Consider the following 17,556-nt stretch of genomic DNA (forward strand, 5'->3'; position numbering starts at 1 on the left):
CCTTGCATTTATCTGAATTAAACTCCATCTGCCACTTCTCAGCTCATTGGCCCATCTGATCAAGATCCTGTCGTAATCTGAGGTAACCTTCTTCGCTGTCCACTATACCTCCAATTTTGGTATCATCTGCAAACTTACTAAGTATACCTCTTATGCTCACATCCAAATCATTTATATAAATGACGAAAAGTAGTGGACCCAGTACCGATCCTTGTGGCACTCCACTGGTCACAGGCCTCCAGTCTGTAAACAACCCTCCACCACCACCCTCTCCATGGGAAAAGAGGGATATAACTCAAGCCAATGGACCTAATGGCCTCCTTTTGTTCTGTAGTTCTAAGAGTTGAGCGAGTGACCTGATTTCATGTCTGCATGTGTTATTGTGAGACTGGCTGCTATGGGGAAAAGACGGAATATACAGCATGGAGAGACCTCTTCCTCTTCATGGAGTGCTGTGTGTAGTGTTCATTTTAATGTCTTTTAATGACTTTGATACAAACATATCCAGAAGAGAACTACACAGACCTATTATGCTCACCTTCCTTCTTGGGTTGTACACCTGATTAACATTAGTTTGCATGTTTCATAAAACATGTAGATTAGCTTTACAACAACTAAGCATCAAAAAAGCAAAGTAACTGACACATGATACATTAAATGCAATGCTGTCCACAAAAGCAGTCAGCTTTTCTCTGATGCAGCTCTGTCTCCATTCAAAGATCTAAAATATTAAGTGCTGAAACATAAAGTACTCCAAGAGCAAAAAATAGCAATGCAGCAAAACCATAACAACTTAGGAGCCCTATTGAAACAGTTCATCTTTAATATCTGTGCATAGCTGTTTGCAGTCTTTTGTTCTCCATACTTTCTAAGACACATTTCCATCACTTAATACTGCATCGAACAAATCTATGCAGGTCTCTAATTTGTTTGTAATTAGCAAACTAAAGGTAATCAGGAAATATGCAAGATGTTTGAAAAACGTTGTGACAATGAGCAACTGTGTCTCAGAATAATTACTGTCACAGTGCTTCCAAATAAACATGTTGGACTATAATCTGGTGTTGTGTGATTTTTAACTTTGTACACCCCAGTCCAACACCGGCATCTCCAAATCGTGACATTGTAAAGAGTGAAGTCCAACCTTTTAAAATGGGCAGGTTGTAGTGGTTGATAAAAAAATCTCCCTGATTCTCACAGCTGCCTTGAATTTGTTATAGTGGTTTAAGGAGTTCTGCAGATAGATCTCCATAGATTGTAACATTCCTCTCATATAGTGTAAGCAAACATTAATGCTGGCTTTCTGTGGAACGTTTTCTCGGACTGGTGTTGAGAAATCTTATAAGGGTCAATGGATTAGGGAGTGTGTTCAGCAAGTGCTTTCAATTGAAAAGTAAAACAGGAAATAAGTGGCACATGGATTAGCACACTAGCTTTCACTCTCAGACTCCCTTGAGTTAGGAAACCAGCTGAAACTAATGGAATTGAAAAAATCCTCCCTTTGCTGGGTGTTTGTCCTAAACGAGATTACTTTGAACACAATCTCAGTTCATGCCCCTTACGTCATTCCTGACTCTCCAGATCCCATGGCAACACAGCTCAGACTTCCCTCACTTCGATCACCTCTGGGGGCTTGGAAGGAAAATTCCCCAGAATTCCTTTTCCCTGCATTGACCTTGGGATATTCTTTTTAGTAACATCTGTTTTATAGCAGGAAGCTGTATGATTGCTGGTGGTTAGGGAATGATGTGGATCATGATATTCAGTTAGAATCGTACGGCACGGAAACAGACCGTTCGGTCCAAACAGTCCATGCCGACCATAATCCCAAACTAAACCAGTCCCACCTGCCTGCGCTTGACCTATATCCCTCCAAACATTTCTAATATATGATTTATCCAAATGTCTTTTAAATGCTGTAACTGTTGAATATCCACCTCTTCCTCTGGAAGTTCATTCCACACATTAACCACTTTCTGTGTAAAAGAAATTATTGCACCTCAGGTCTTTTTGAAATCTTTCTCTGCTCACCTTAAAATTATGCCCCCAGTCTTGAAATCCCTCAGCCTAGGAAAAAGACACCTGCCATTCACTTTATCTGTGCCCCTCATCATTTTATAAATCTTGACAAGATTAACTCTCAACCTCCTACACTCCGGTGAAAAAAGTCTCAGCCTATCCAGCCTCTCCTTTTAACCCAAACTCTCCAGTCCCAGTAACATCCTGGTAAGTCTTTTCTGAGCCCCCACCAGCTTAATTATCCAATATACTTGCAATATAACATTGAAGCACAGGTGCAATGGAAGGGGCTGGTCCCCTTCCTTCATTTATCCAAGGTCAATCTCCCAGCTGGCAGTGGGAATCCATGCTGGAACCTGCCACACATAGATGATGGAGGCTAAACCCAGTGCATTGGTCAAGATTGGGAAGGTTTAAAGTGCCTGGTCAAAGTATCACTACATGAATCTCACCCTGAGAAAGAGAATCCCAATCTGACTGTCTGTCGGAAGTGAAAATCGCCACTCCATTCTCAGCATTGACTTCTCTTGGAACACAAACATTTTAAATCAAGGTAGTCTACTCCAAAATCAATATCATCTTAGTGCCTAACATGTTGAATTGTTCAGTAATTCAAATTAATGAACAGAAATTACAAAGCAAAGTAGCAAGTTTGGTCTTTTCAATCATTTAGATTAAACCACTTCAATCTAAGAGAGAACTGTCTGTTCCAAATACAAAATATTTATTTTAGTTTATGGTTAATTTCTCCCCTCAGTCCCTCGTTTGACAGAGAAGTTTCTAATAGTTTGAATTACTTTCAGTTGGTTAGGGTGAGACCCTTTTTGGCAGATCGGGTACAACAGAGCAACCATTACTGATTTAGATGCACTCTCCAATAGCCTCTACACTGCCTTCAGTTTGAGTGGATGCTTATGTGGTAATAAAGGGATAGTATATTTTTAAATTTTAGGTATCTACAGTTGCTTTCTTTAGAAAACTTATTGTTGAAATAAATCTCAAGGAGTTACAGCTGATGAAGAATTTGAAGAAAATCTAGGAATCGAATATGCTTGTCTAAACAAGACAGCACAGCAATTAACAAAGCTTCTAAAATGCCAATTCTACAGCCAAATCATTGAAAAGACAGAGGAAGTCATGACCAAGCTGTTGAGTGCTATGCTCAGACTGTGTCCTTGGATCATAAATTCATAAGATATAGGAGCAGAATGAGGCCATTCGGCCCATTGAGTTTGTTCCACCATTTGATTGTGGCTGATGTGCTCCTCATCCCCATTTTCCTACCTTCTCCCCATGACCCTTCAACACATTACCAATTAAAAATCTGCCTAACTCCTTAAATATACTCACTATCCCAGCATCCACTGCACTTTGGGATAGTGAACTCCACAGATTCACAACCCTTTGGGTCATTATCCAGTTCTGGTCATCAAGATACATGGAATGCATTCGACAGTTGGAAGCAGTGCAAGAAAGCACGACAAGACTAATCCCTAGTGTTGGAATGAATTATGAGTTGCTGACTAAAATGTGGGCTTTGAACCCTTCAAAATAAGGACAGATTCTTCCCAGCCTCTGAACAGCTTGGGCATTGGTGAGAAGGTTGAGAAAACAGGGTGAGATTGGCAGAAATGAAATTCTCCAACTAGGAATTCAATGGCATTACGATTGAATGGCAACACTACGTTGGGATCGATTTGCATGGATTAACATCTCATTATTACCTAATCTTGCCTCACTTAATATCAGTTTCTCATTCCTGCACCTGTCGCATAGAAATGGCGACTATATCGGACATGAAAGTCAGAGCAGATACCTGGTGACTCCAGCTCATCACTTGCTACTCTTGGTCTCCATTTTGGACAGTCATCTCCAACATCTTGGGGTGTGCTCCATGAATAGTGACCATTCAAACTGCCCATCACCCATCTGGCAATCTTTGGTCTACTTACAACAACTATCAGCATTTCAGTGCTGTACATTGAAGTTCGCTGAGCCCCTTCCTCATAGTGCTGTTTCCAAGGCAGGGACAGATACCAAACTCTCAGATTGGACCAGGCTACATTTCAGAGCTGCTCACTCTCTTAGTATTCACTTACTTTGCACCGACTTGAATGCTCACAGCATCTCTGCCTTACTCTGATTTTCCTTATCTTGTTGTGCTTTGTCCCTCATTCACAACTTAAAGACTCACAATAATTTTGTCTTGACTTGCCATTAGCATAGGCACAAACCTGTTCCCTGTAATTTTCATACCAGCTGTAGAATCATAGAATCCCTACAGTGTGGAAACAGGCCCTTCGGCCCAACAAGTCTACACCAACCCTCTAAAGAACAAACCACCCAGATACATTCCCCTATCCGATTACTCTACATTTACACCTGACTAATGCACATCCCTGAACACTATGGGCAATTTAGCATGACCAATTTCCTAACCTGCACATCTTTGGATTGTGGAAGAAAACGTGAGCACACAGAGGAAACCCGCGCAGACACAGGGAACCATGAAAGTTCCACACAGATAGTCGCCTGAGCTGGAATCGAACCCAGATCCCTGGTTCTGTGAGGCAGCAGTGCTAACAACTGAACCACTGTGCTGCCCCAGAAGCTGTGTGAGCTTCTGAAGCCTGTAAGCAGTAGTGACTTCTGGAAAGAAAAATCAATGCCATGATCAACATGCCGATACCAATCACAGTGCACGCAACATTGAAACAAATGCTCAGGCACGCAGCTTAGAGGGAGCACTGGATGCAGGCCCAGGAGCTTGCCACGTTGTCAGCCTTCATCAGTCAAGAGGATGGACATGTTTTTGTATAGCTAATTCAACCTCGCATCTGCACTATGTGAATGCATCTTACAAGGACAATGCACTGAATGTCCTTTGACCAGATACCCATTCTGAAGTCTAAGGGGAGTGGTTCTGAAGGAGTCGCTGTGCCAACTGTGACTTATGATGCTTTCCATTCTCATCCGACTTATAAATTCACAAATCCTGGATACAAATCCTGTTCACCAGCTTGAGATTAGAAATTGCACATTGACCATAGTCATTTCTGTAAAGCAGAAGTAATCGCAGAAGACTTTAAAATACAGCTGACTTACCCTGGGTGCAGAGTTCTACAGACTGGGCACACGTTGCATGTACTATGCCATATCATCATGCAGCTGAGTTCATCAATAGAAAAGGGTACCGTTCCATCAATGTGCAATTCGTTGGTACCACACCTCAGATGTCTGTACCAGGTACCCTGGGAGCTGCCAATTTGCTTATATCCTGAGAAATCGTATGTTCCTGCTTTTTTTCTCAAAGCCCAGATGCTATGCTCTGCACCACTGGAGCAAGAAAAAAGATGGACTCTGAAGAGCTGGGGAAGCTCAGTGGTTTTCTGAGGAGGTGGATGAGGACATTGTGCTGGTGGAGCATCACAATGAAGCTGATGCCGCAGTGCTGTATACCAGATTGAACTGACACCTGGCTGTGTAACTGGGTGCAGTAATCACTCATTGCCTGCAAATTTGCTGGTACTTAAAAGGCAAGCGGTTCCTGTTTGTTCCCACAAGCAAACACAGCTTCTGTTTGTTTATTTAATCATCACTGTGACTGCTGCTGAATGAAAGCGAATGCTTTCAACCATTTGAATGCTTTCCAGTATATGCTAGTCCCACACTGAACAATGAGAAAATGTTATTTTAGGCACTAGGGAAAGAGCAACACTCCCTTAGACAGACATCTAAGATGGGATGTTGCTAAGGATGGGTAAGCTGTGTAGTTTATTCACTTGTATTTGCAAAGAAGTGTCAACCTTGTTCTGAGAGGCTCTTGGTTTTGATTCCTCTCCCACTATGTGCATGGGGAAGAGCAGCTCCTGACTGACAGGGCTTGACCTGGTGTACAACTGGGATTTCAAAATGAAGCCAGGGCCAAGAATCCAGGGAGGTGTTGGCAGCAGCAAGTAAGAGGGAGGGGAGGGGCAGATCTTACACCAGTACCCCTTAACATTCCATGACCCAGGATCTATGAGTCATGAAGCATTCATGATAAACTTCCACTAGGATTCTTGTCAACGGTAATAGCCCCCTTACTTCATCAGAAACACTATCATAAGGAGACCATTAAAGGAGCAGAGAACTCCCAAAGAACTCAGCTCATATCCTATCAATGAGCTCAATTAAGTAAAGTACTGGGGGCAGATTAGAGAAAGAAGACGCATCAATATAATCTTCAGCCATTGAGAAATGAAAGGACGTCTTGATTCTTGCCTATAAACCAATATCAGGTATTACCTGCCACTTCCATCAGAAAAAAAGAGAGAAATGCAAGAAACTCACTGTCCCTTGTCAGTTTTTGCATGCTCTCAGCAGACAGAGAGGTGGTCCCAGAAGAGGTGGGATAAGGGAATCAGGTTGGCTTTGTGAGATGTTGGTAGGCTGTGATGCAGAACTTTGCCCCTTTAATGGACAATCTGCTGAAGCCCAATCCAGCTTCTGCTGTCAGTATGCGTTTAGGCATCAAAAGCCCACCAATGTGTAGTAATCACAATTTGAATTCTCAGACATTTTTCCACGGTAAAATTTAAATGTAACATTTAGTATGATGTATTCAGATATCATCTTTAAACCTCTACCTTAACAAATGGGGACATGATATCTTTCCACAAATAATTGGACTGGCATTAACTTCTGACTGTCTGAATTATGCAGAGATCAGCTGGCAAGCCTCTTAAAGAGAAACATCTGGGTTCTTTGGAATAAAACCACTTTTGTGTCAATTGTGCAAATTCAGATTTAACAGTGGCACTCAAATCTGTAGAGTAATGGTGTGTGTTCCACAGCTGCCAGCTTTTTTTGACAAAATGTTCAGCTGGAAGAAGTTTTAAGTCTTAGTTGAACTGAGGTTATTGATGTTTTGCCTTCTTTAATATAAAAAAATCTATCTTTATTATGAAGGAAAGTAAGACTTACATGGGTCAAGTATTTATGTGAAAACTTAGAAGTGATGCATGTTTCCTGCAGTAAGTAAATCAGTTGTTGCTGCCATGCCTTGAGAGGTGATGGACAGATGGGGCAGCTATTAGATTACAACACCCGTGTTAATAGTCTCTTGGGACTTTATTTTTTAAAAAATGATTTTAAAAGAAACAATCGCCGCTTGTTTAAAAATAATTTTTTGCAAGTTTTGAAATAGTGATTGATGATGCAGAAATCATGAGCTGGACTGTAGGGGTAATTTTATGAATTCATGCTCCTAAAGTGGAGCTTCACCTATCAGGAATACACATCACCCCCTTGTGTTAGTTGAAGTTGAGAAATCAAAGACAACTTGGCTGCAGAGGTCAACAAACGGGATTTTCTGTCTGAGAATGCATATTCATAAAATTACCCATTGCATTTTTGCTTTGCCATATGAACCTCAATTTTAAAAAGCAATACTTAATGACTACATCATTATAATGACGCTGATGTGACTCTTTTTTTTGGAAACTTAAAAATGTAGCTTTTTTCTACTATAACTATTGAGCATACAGAGCTGTGGTGGAGAGCATTTATTGATCTCTGGCATGGGAATAGCACATTATTGGCTAAATTTTGTGTGACCCGAAGAGATGGCTTGGGAGAAGTGGGGTGATGCAAAATGGTGATGAGATGATCTCACCCAAAAAATTGATGTTGGTTCCAAATTTTGTCAACAATGGGAAAGCTCCATCCTGGATAAGACAGTAAGGAAGCAAGACTGGGTTTTGAATTGCTGAGCAAGTACTTGAATTTGCCCAGAACTTGCTTCAGTTTTAGAGGAGCTTGTAAATTTAATCAGTAGCACACAGGGATTATGCATCTTCTGACCTCTGCCCAGTTAGAGATGGCGGTGCTGAGGCAAGCACTTTGTGCTGCTTCAAGATGGCAACCATGTGGAATGCTGGGAAAATAAAGAGTGTGAAGGGAACATTGGCCATCGGTGCTACAGCATTCACAGCAAGGGTGGGAGCGGGGGGATTTAGCAGGTATTCTAAGGGGGTGAGTGGCAAGGGCAAGATAACAAAGGCAGGGTCTTCTTTTAAGGGTCAGTGTGTAGGAGGAGGAAGAGACCATCAGGCATGAGTGTCATCCATCCTGTGTTTGTGAACCATGGTGCTGCACAGCAGAGGCATGCAGAGCCAGGTAAACTTTCACTCCTGACAATGTCCCAGACATGGCCTGATCTACCTGCAAATGTCTAAATGCCAGTGTCTGTGAAGTTTCCAGATCTCCATATAGGCTTTGATTATGCAGCAAGCTGCAGTGTGAGCTGGAACGGAAGGTCTTCAGTGGATACTCACTGTCTGTGTCCCTGAAGATCCATGTGGTGCTCAATCTCTAAACATAAAATCATGAGCAATATGGACAGGGTGAATAGCCAAGGTCTTTTTCTGGGGTAGGAGAGTCAAAAGCTAGAGGGCATAGGTTTAAGGTGAGAGGGGAAAAGTTTAAAAGGGATCTAAGGGGCAATCTTTTCACGCAGAGGCTAGTGCATGTATGGAATGAGCTGCCTGAGCAAGTGACTGAGGTGGGTACACTTACAACATTTAAAAGGTATCTGGATGGGTATATGAATAGGAAGGGTTTAGAGGGATATGGGACAAATGCTGGCAATGGGACTAGATTAACTTAGGAAATCTGATCAACGTGGAAAAGTTGGATCGAAGGGTCTGTTTCAGCGCTGTACATCTCTATGACTCTATCTAGATCTTTCCAGTGACCGACTGGTGTGATGTGTGAGATCTTCCAGGTAGCTGCCCAAAGCTGTGCCAAGAAGGAAATCATGGCCTTGTTCAGGAGGCTCAGCAACTACATGTGCTATTGAACTTACTCTGACATTCAGGTGGACACAGATTTGGATCTAGATTTCCATGGGTGCCAGGTGTCATTGGAGCATTGAGGATAGGAGATTGTGGAGGCCATTTAGCCCTTCGAGCCTGCTCCGCCATTCATCATGATCATGGCTGATCGCACAACTCAGTAGCTCAATCCTGCTTTCTCCCCATAACCTTTGATCCCATTTGCTCCAAGTGCTATATCTAGCTGCCTCTTGAGTACATTCAATATTTTGGCATCAACTACTTCCTGCGGTAACAAATTCCACAGGCCTACTACTCTGGGTGAAGAAATGTCTCCTCATCTCCATACTAAACAGTCCACCCCGAATCCTCAGACCGTGACCCCTGGTTCTGGACACACCCACCATCAGGAACATCCTCCCTGTATCTACCCTGTCTAGTCCTGTTAGAATTTTATATGTCTCTTATGAGATCCCTGTCAGAACTCCAGTGAAAACAATCCTAACCTGATCAATCTCTTCTCATATGTCAGTCCACCACCCCCAAAATCAGCCTGGTAAACCTTCTGTGCACTCCCTCGAGAATAAGGGTAACCTTCCTCAGGAAAGGAGACCAAAACTGCACACAATATTCTAGGTGTGCCTCACCAAGGCCCTGTATAACTGCAACAATGTCTCCCTGCTTCTGTACTTGAAACCTCTCATACCATTTGCCTTCTTTACTGCGTGCTGCATCTGCATGCTTACCTTCAGCAATTGGTGCACAAAGACACCCAGGTCCAACTGCACACTCCCCTCTCCCATCTTGCAGCCATTCAGGTAGTAATCTTCATGTTTTTGCTTCCAAAGTCATCAACTGCTCTCTTGGCCATCAAGGTTCCCACAGACCAATCAGTGGTCTTCAGTAACAGGAAGAGCTTTCATTTGAGCTTTATCCAACTGCACAGTCTGTGAGCCCTAAAATCACGTCCTGTAGGTGTGTGCACAGTTTCTAGGGTGTAACCATGGTCCCTACAAATTTAGTACAAGATACTGCCACTTCCTCAACTTGTTGTGCACCATGGATTCTCATGGCCGATAGATACCCATTGAAGATATGGCTGGTCACACCTATGAGAAACCATTGCAGAGCAGCCGAGAAGTGATTTAATACTAGCATGTTTCTACCCGCATGACCATTGAGCAGGTATTTGGGCTGGCAAAAGTTAGACTCTAATACTTTGCTTTGATCTGGTGAAGTCCTTTAATACGCCCCAGGCAGGCATATCTCAACTATTGGTGTGATTTTCTGTGCTTGATACAATCTGGCAGTGATGAGGTTGGAGGCCTTACATCAGGAGGACACGGCTGATCTCCATTCTTCAGCCAGAGTGGAGGACATGTCGGATATTGATGAACAAGCACTGGAGAATGAGCCGGTCCTTGCAGCATAAACAAGGAGCATTGGGAAATCTGCAAAGGATGTATGAGTCAATCTAGTACATCCCTGGTTCCTCCCACCATGATACCTTTTGAAAAATCACCTCCGTGTAGTCCTGTTGTCATCTTCCTTTTGCGCAAATGCACCTAGTGCCCAAGGCATTGAGTACACTCACAGAGTTGATAGGATAAGTTTAGGGGTGGTACGGTGGCTCAGTGGTTAACACTGTGGCCTCACAGCCCCAGGCACCCAGGTTCAATTTCCGCCTCGGGCAACTGTCTGTGTGGAGGTTGCACATTCTCCCCATGTCTGCGTGAGTTTCCTCTGGGTGCTCCGGTTTCCTCCCACAGTCCAAAGATGTGCAGGTGAATTGGCCATGCTAAATTGCCCGTAGTGTTAGGTGGATTAGTCAGGGGTAAATATAGGGATGTGGGTTTCCCTTCGGAGGATCGGTGTGGACCTGTTGGGCCGAAGAGCCTGCTTCCACACTGTAGGTAATCTAATCTAATCTCATCAAAACTTCACAAGGGATTCAAACTGTTCACCTTCAACAAAATGACATTGAAACTTCCTGAAAGGCTGCTCCATCATGGACAACAATTGCTCATATTTAATGGTTCACTGTCCTCTCCTGACACTACACTCCCCTGTAGTCTGGAAACTGCCTGTACTCTGACACTTAAAGGATAACTCTAGTACTTTCACAAACAGCAAGCTTCACCAAACTAATACCGCCAGTGGACTTGTTTCTTGAGCACTGATACAGCTCAGTTCCATCAAGCAGTTACTGCTGTGGGCTTTCATCCTCTCCACTCTCAGCCCGACTATACTATACTAAAGGCTCCTTCTGAGCCCCCGATAGCTCGCAGGACTTTTCTTTACAGGTTACCTCAGCATTTTTTCATGAAGATTGATAACAAACTTTATCCAATTCAAAATTGTACGCAAGCCATTTTTCTCGTATAGATTAGTGAGAAGAAATATCATCGACAAACTGCAACTCAGCAGCCCACATGAATTATTTGATCCTTGGAAAGTGCTTCAAAATGAAGTCAAAACAGAAAGCTCATAAGCCAATATTATATAACACTAGAATCTTTGTAGATATCTCATTGAGACTGAAGGAACTGAAACACCTTGACAGTAATTCATGTTAGAGTTCAGGGTTTCAACGACTGAGCTGTCCTTCATGGATATCATGTGCCATGGAATTGATTTGCGCCAGATTATACACATCTCTTTGCCAGTGTGGAGGAAACTCCAAGCCATTGTGTTTAGGAGCAGCTGATCAGAGAAAGCAACAAAGCTGACCGCATTATTCATAAGATGGGAGTAGTGAGAGTCTTGAAATCTTGCTTTTGAACTACATTTAGTGACTGTGTGAAAGGTGAGGTGAATATTAATCTGCCTGTTTTTGCACATGCAGCTAGTTACTAAATAATAAACTTACATAAAACTCAAGTAATTATATTTGTGATTTTTAAAAACTATTTTGCTTATGCCGAGAGTCTAACCTATGGCTGTATTTAAATATTATGGATCTAAGGACCAGAATCAAAATTAATATAATCTTACTTCATTTAGATCTTTTAGTGAACTTGTTAGAATAACAGATTGAATTCAGCAATATTAAGTCAATGTAATAATCATATTTATTTGAATTAGTCTTTAGATGTTTCTCATAAGAAGGTTATTTGATCCTAATTCCAGTGAAAATGACCAAGGACTGAAACATTTACTGACGGTTGGATGTATATATAACTTTTTATGACTCTAAACATGGCACCTTCTCATATTCATTCTAAGTAATATAATGCCACTGTGAAATTAAAAAAAAACCTTCAGCACCACAAGGTTTGTATTAAATAAATGTAAAAAATCTGTTTCCAATCATATATTGAACTTATCCATTCTGGTTTGTTACAGGGAGTTAGATCAAAGTATTGATTGTGCAAAAAATGTACCCAATAAGTGGACAGATTTTCTGGTTAAGTAAATCTGAATGTTTATTTTTATTAGGGTTGTTATTGTATGATTACATTTTCCAAAAATTGATTATTGTATCAGATGTCATTCAGAAAATGTATCTTACATGATGCTGTAACCTTTACCATCATTGTTTATTTTATTGATATTGCTTTCAACTTAAAGCAACATAAAGATACTTTAACATTACCATCATTTTACATGAATCACAAGATAGTGGCATAACCTCCTCCTGATAAGTATAGGCTAAACTTCAATACCTTGTGCACATGGTTTGCAATTCCCTCCTTAGACTGCATGCAAGGAAAACAGTTATCTAACAAAGGTCACTGACCAGTCAGCAATATGACCATAGTTAATCGTTCCTCTCCCTAAGACAAAGACACCGAGGCCAATTGAAGCACCAGTTTACCAGTTTGGATTCGATTAATTAACACAGTACAAACTGGGTATTATTCAGCTCAGTGAGAATGTGAAACTCACAATATGGTTGTTGAGACAATTAGTATAAATGCATTCAAGAGGAAATTAGATAGGGTTCATAAGAAAGAAAGGAATAGACAGACATATTGATAGATTCAGATGATGTAACTTTAGATACATGCTTCTTGACTCTCCAGGGTCAGTCATCCACTTCAGCTCTCAATCCTATGAGATATCTGACGCTTCTAATTCTGGCCTCTTCAACACCCCTGATTTTAATTCTTCTCCCCCTTTGTTAGCATTTAACTTTTGAATCCTCTCCCTATACCTCTTTCCTCTCTACTTCAGCTTTCTCCTTTCACCTAACTCTTTGCTTTTGCTTTCCTATTTTGGGGCAGCACGGTGGCTCTGTGGTTAGAAATGCTGCCTCCCAGCACCGGAGACCCGGGTTTGATTCCAGCCTCGGACAACTGTCTGTGTGGAGTTTGCACATTCTCCCTGTGTCTGCGTGGGATTCCTCCAGGTGCTCCGGTTTCGTCCCATAATCCAAAGATGTGCAGATTAGGTGAATTGGCCTTGCTAAATTGCCCCATAGTGTTTGGTGCATTAGTCAGGGGTGAATATAAAGTAGGGGAATGGATCTGGGTGGGTTGCCCGTCGGAGGGTCAGTGTGGACTTGTTAGGTCGAAGGGCCTGTTTCCGTACTGTAGGAAATCTGATTAAATTTATCTGAAGACATCCTCCTGTCACCCCAAGCCATATTTTGTTTTATAATGCTCCTGAGAAGCGTCTCGGGACATTTTATTACTTTAAAGGTAGTTTGTAAAAATATGTTGTTTTTGTAGTCCAAACCTTTTCTATCCGTGTCCTACCTCCCGCACAACTGCCACCAACTCTTTGCTCACTAACTCATATTGAGTATCTGCCCCAGTAGTGACTCAGTTTTAAAATGACTGACCTTTCAAATGTTTTCACAGCTTCTCACCTCGCAATCTTGGTGACATGCCTAGCGCTTCAGCTTTCTGAGGTTGCATTCGATACCAGCCTCTTGCACATCCTGATTTTATTGGTCGACCATTAACAGTTGTGCTTTCAGCTGGGAGGCCCAGTGGTCTGGAACGCTCTGAAACTTTCCACCTCTCTCAGGAGATTTAAGACGCTCCTTACAAACTTGATGATATGGTAGAACATCGACTTTTGTTTGACTCCCTCGAAGCGTGGTAAGAGGCAGAAAGCTAAAAGGAGAGTAGAGAGATTTTTTCACCAGAGAGTAGTGGGAATCTGGAACTCATTACCTGAAAGAATGGTTGAGTCAAACACACTTGGAACATTTAAGCAGTGTTCAATATTCACTTGTGTCACAGCCACCAGGATTATGAGCCAAAAGCTAGAAAATGAGATGAGTGTCGCCAGATGTTTGTTGTTATAGGGTTGCAATAGGCTGAATGGTCTCCTATGGATGTCTGAGTCTGCAAGGTGTCTTGCTATATTAAAGACACATATAAATGTAAGGTGGTGTTGAGCAAAGGAGAAATTAATAGAGACTGTGCAACTTAATCATCAAAATGTAAATAACTCTCACTTTTCAGGAGTTGATCTTATCAACTTAAATCACAAGTTTAATATAGTATCACGTTGTCTCAAAATTCTTCTTAAATGTCATTCTTTCTTCTCTTCTGTTACCATCTCTGCAATTTTTACAATGAGATTTGAATTTCCAGTTAATAGCTCACAAGATTTCACTTCGACTATTTTACTTTTACTATAACAAATGACTAAAACTATTACCTAAATACCATTTTCTTTTTGTAGGTACCTACTCCTTTACACTACAGGAATGTTCCCTTTCAAACTTATCACTTTCCATGGAATAACTGTCCTCATAGCAAACAATGCACTCTAATCCCAGCTTCCTGGGGTTCCTATATCTCCACATTGCTGAATATTAACATTAAATGACCATTTGCAGGCATTCCCTCAACTTTTGGAGAGTCTTACATCCAGCACCAGCTGTAAAACCTGCGCTGGTGATTCTTCCCCATCCAGCCTTGCCAGACTATAAGTTCCACAAATCCATAGATGATGATGGTATATGACTCTTCAGCTACATTCCATCTCCCTTCCGCTTCCAGCTGTAGTAACTCGCAAAATCAAGCAACTTTTTTTAAATCTCTGCTGACCACAAGGAACTCCTCCCAGTGATGTTCATATTCATTGGTTTTTGTGGAAGCCTGTAACTCAATCTCAAAATGGCTTCCACTGCTTGCTTTCCCATGGCAACCTGGTGGAATGCTAATTAGCTATCTTTGATCCCAACTCCCTTTCATCTTAGAAGTAACTGAAGAAACTACATACAACTGTTTACCACCTGATATCTATGACTTTGAGAAACTCAAAGTCTTTTAATTGTCAGCTTAGACTGCTGCTATTGTCTCCCAGCATAAATATGTTGCACCTTGTTTTGGTAGAACAATCTAAACCTTCCTTTGATATCTAACAATCAATCCATCCAGGATTACTGTCAACAGGGCTACAGCTAAAACAGGTCATATGACCTCCTCCACTTGCCCTAAATTTAAATCTCTCGTCCCAAAATGTCGTAATCTTGTAAACCACATAATGGCAGCACAAATCAGAGTTAATATTTCACATCACTGCAATTAAAACAAGTCTAGAAATCAAATATTTCAAATCATTCACATGGTTAAATTTGCACAAAATACAAATTTTAACAATTATTTATAGTTTTTTAAAACATAATTTATTGTGGCAAAATTTGACACACATGCTGTGTGTGAATGTGGCTGAATGTGAGTTCCATTTTCAGCATTTGCAATTCCTGGTCAAGAACGTTGGCTGTTCAAACACACTATGGACTTGAGCACATAAGTTATGTAGAAGTGCATGGTTTTTGGTATGCTGCATGATCACAGTTTTCACTTTTCCAATTAAGTATTAAGCTGACAACGAATCTTCCTGTTCTTGTTGACACAACAAATTTCACGGCATTTGGTTTTAAAAGGAGCAGGGACGTCTCTCCAAATAATTTCTGAATTGCATAGTGCTTTGGAGGATGTGACAAGTTCTTTCTTTCTACTTTCCTGCTATTCCTATTGTAAGGGTCACAATAACAGTCTGAAATATTTCAGAATTGGCTCTCTCTGTGCTACCCAGTGTATCAGATCTTTTTCAAGCATTTTGGCCACATGCTATGTGATAAAATGAGTGAAAAATTATAAGACCCAAGTATATGCAGGACAAAACATGATTGCAGACAGAAAATGTCAGTGTCACTGTATGCAAGGAGCTTTTTTTAACTGCTGTTTTCCAAGCTTTCAACTCTATAAAGAAAATCACTGTATATTCCTCGTAATTATAATTGTACATCCACTGTAATTAACTAGGTCATTGTAGTTAAGAGGAACATTTACTGAACCACAAAGTACATTGACTCATATAAGCAGGAGATATTTTTCCTCAGTTTGTTTACCCTCAATTCATGAGATTTACATGGGGTACCATTGACAGCAGACATGATACTCTAACGAATAGTACTTTTTGTTCATACATGAACTGATCTTGAGAAACTCCGTCGTATCACAAACCCAGTACTGTGAGTCTCTCCAACAATTCTTGGGTTATCAGACAAAGTCAAAAGAATAGGAAAGGTGAATTCCTTTCCTGTTGGCAATCTGAACTGTCTTTGACTTGGAAGAGCAGCAGAGAGCAAAGAAAATAGAGAAGAATTTCATATGTGTGAAGTTCATGCAAAAACATCTATATTTTGTAAAAGGGGGTCTGGGATGTGAGGTACGGGTTTGAGGTGCATGACAAGTCGCAAATAGGCCAAAAAATGTTAAAGTTAATTATAATTATGTGTAATTGTAATTGAAATGAGATATTAACAGTGAGCTTTTCTTTGTTAGTGATCCAGTTTGTTGTCATTGGTTTTCAAAATATTTTGCCGCACTGATTAGCATTAATAAACTGTATACACATTGGTAAAATGGATTTTTTTTCTTTGACTATTTATATTACAATAAAGCTGTAAAGTATCAGATGGCTTTGGAAACAAGTGTTAATTCTGGTAGATTTTGGTACTGGATAAAAGTTGAAATTCTCTCCGTCACTGATGATTTGTTATCAATCTTTCATTTTTTATTAACAGGAATTGGATAAAGTTGAAGAATCTGTGAAAGAAGCTGCCTCAATCATCGACTCATTAATAAAGCAGCGGAGCCCTGCCCTAATTGGGCATTTCCTTGTGGTCTGATTGTCGTTAGGAACTTCTCTGGGCACAGGTGTTGTGATGTCTGAATACTGTGAAAGAATATACTGCCCTCTAATGATAGCTGTGAAAAACTGCAAGTATCATCTCATCAATTTTTTAATCAGGAAGATAAACAGGACATGAAATTTAGTTGAACATGTCAATATTTCTATCAAAAATTATGCCCCAGACTTGCTAAGGTCAAAATTAGGAGAAAATTACTGCAGTTGCTGGAATCTGTACTGAAAACAAAAAATGCTGGAGATCACAGTGGGTCAGGCAGCATTGATGGAGAGACAGCAAGCTAACGTTTCAAGTCTGGATGACTCTTCATCAGACTGGGATGTTGAAGCAGCTCTGATGAAGACTCATCTAGACTTGAAACATTAGCTTGCTGTCTCTCTGTGGATGCTGCCTGGCCCGCTGTGATCTCCAGCATTTTTCATTTTCAGTGCCAGATCTACTTTAACTGGTATTGTCCATCTTGCTCTTTCAGAAAGTCTCATCACTGGTGGAGAGAATCAGTTGCAATTCTACTGTCCCTATTCCAATACAAAGTTATTCAACTTTATTACAACAGAAATTCTGTTCCACATCATCAGGGAAAGGCCTTTTACCCACCAG

The 17,556-nt window shown here is 40.9% G+C and overlaps 1 protein-coding gene across 1 annotated transcript in view; it reads left to right on the forward strand.

Annotated features, from left to right (window-relative positions):
- The window catches only part of crppa (CDP-L-ribitol pyrophosphorylase A), a 249,821-nt gene extending 232,607 nt beyond the window's left edge, over positions 1 to 17,214 (forward strand). Inside the window, exon 10 of the mRNA XM_043689823.1 lies at positions 16,831 to 17,214. Coding sequence (XP_043545758.1) covers positions 16,831 to 16,935 — 105 coding nt within the window. The 3' untranslated portion in view covers positions 16,936 to 17,214. The remainder of the gene's footprint in view (positions 1 to 16,830) is intronic.
- The last annotated feature ends 342 nt before the right edge of the window (positions 17,215 to 17,556 follow it).

The sequence above is a fragment of the Chiloscyllium plagiosum genome, chromosome 5 (genome assembly GCF_004010195.1).
Source record: "Chiloscyllium plagiosum isolate BGI_BamShark_2017 chromosome 5, ASM401019v2, whole genome shotgun sequence".
NCBI classification, from domain to species: Eukaryota; Metazoa; Chordata; class Chondrichthyes; order Orectolobiformes; family Hemiscylliidae; genus Chiloscyllium; species Chiloscyllium plagiosum.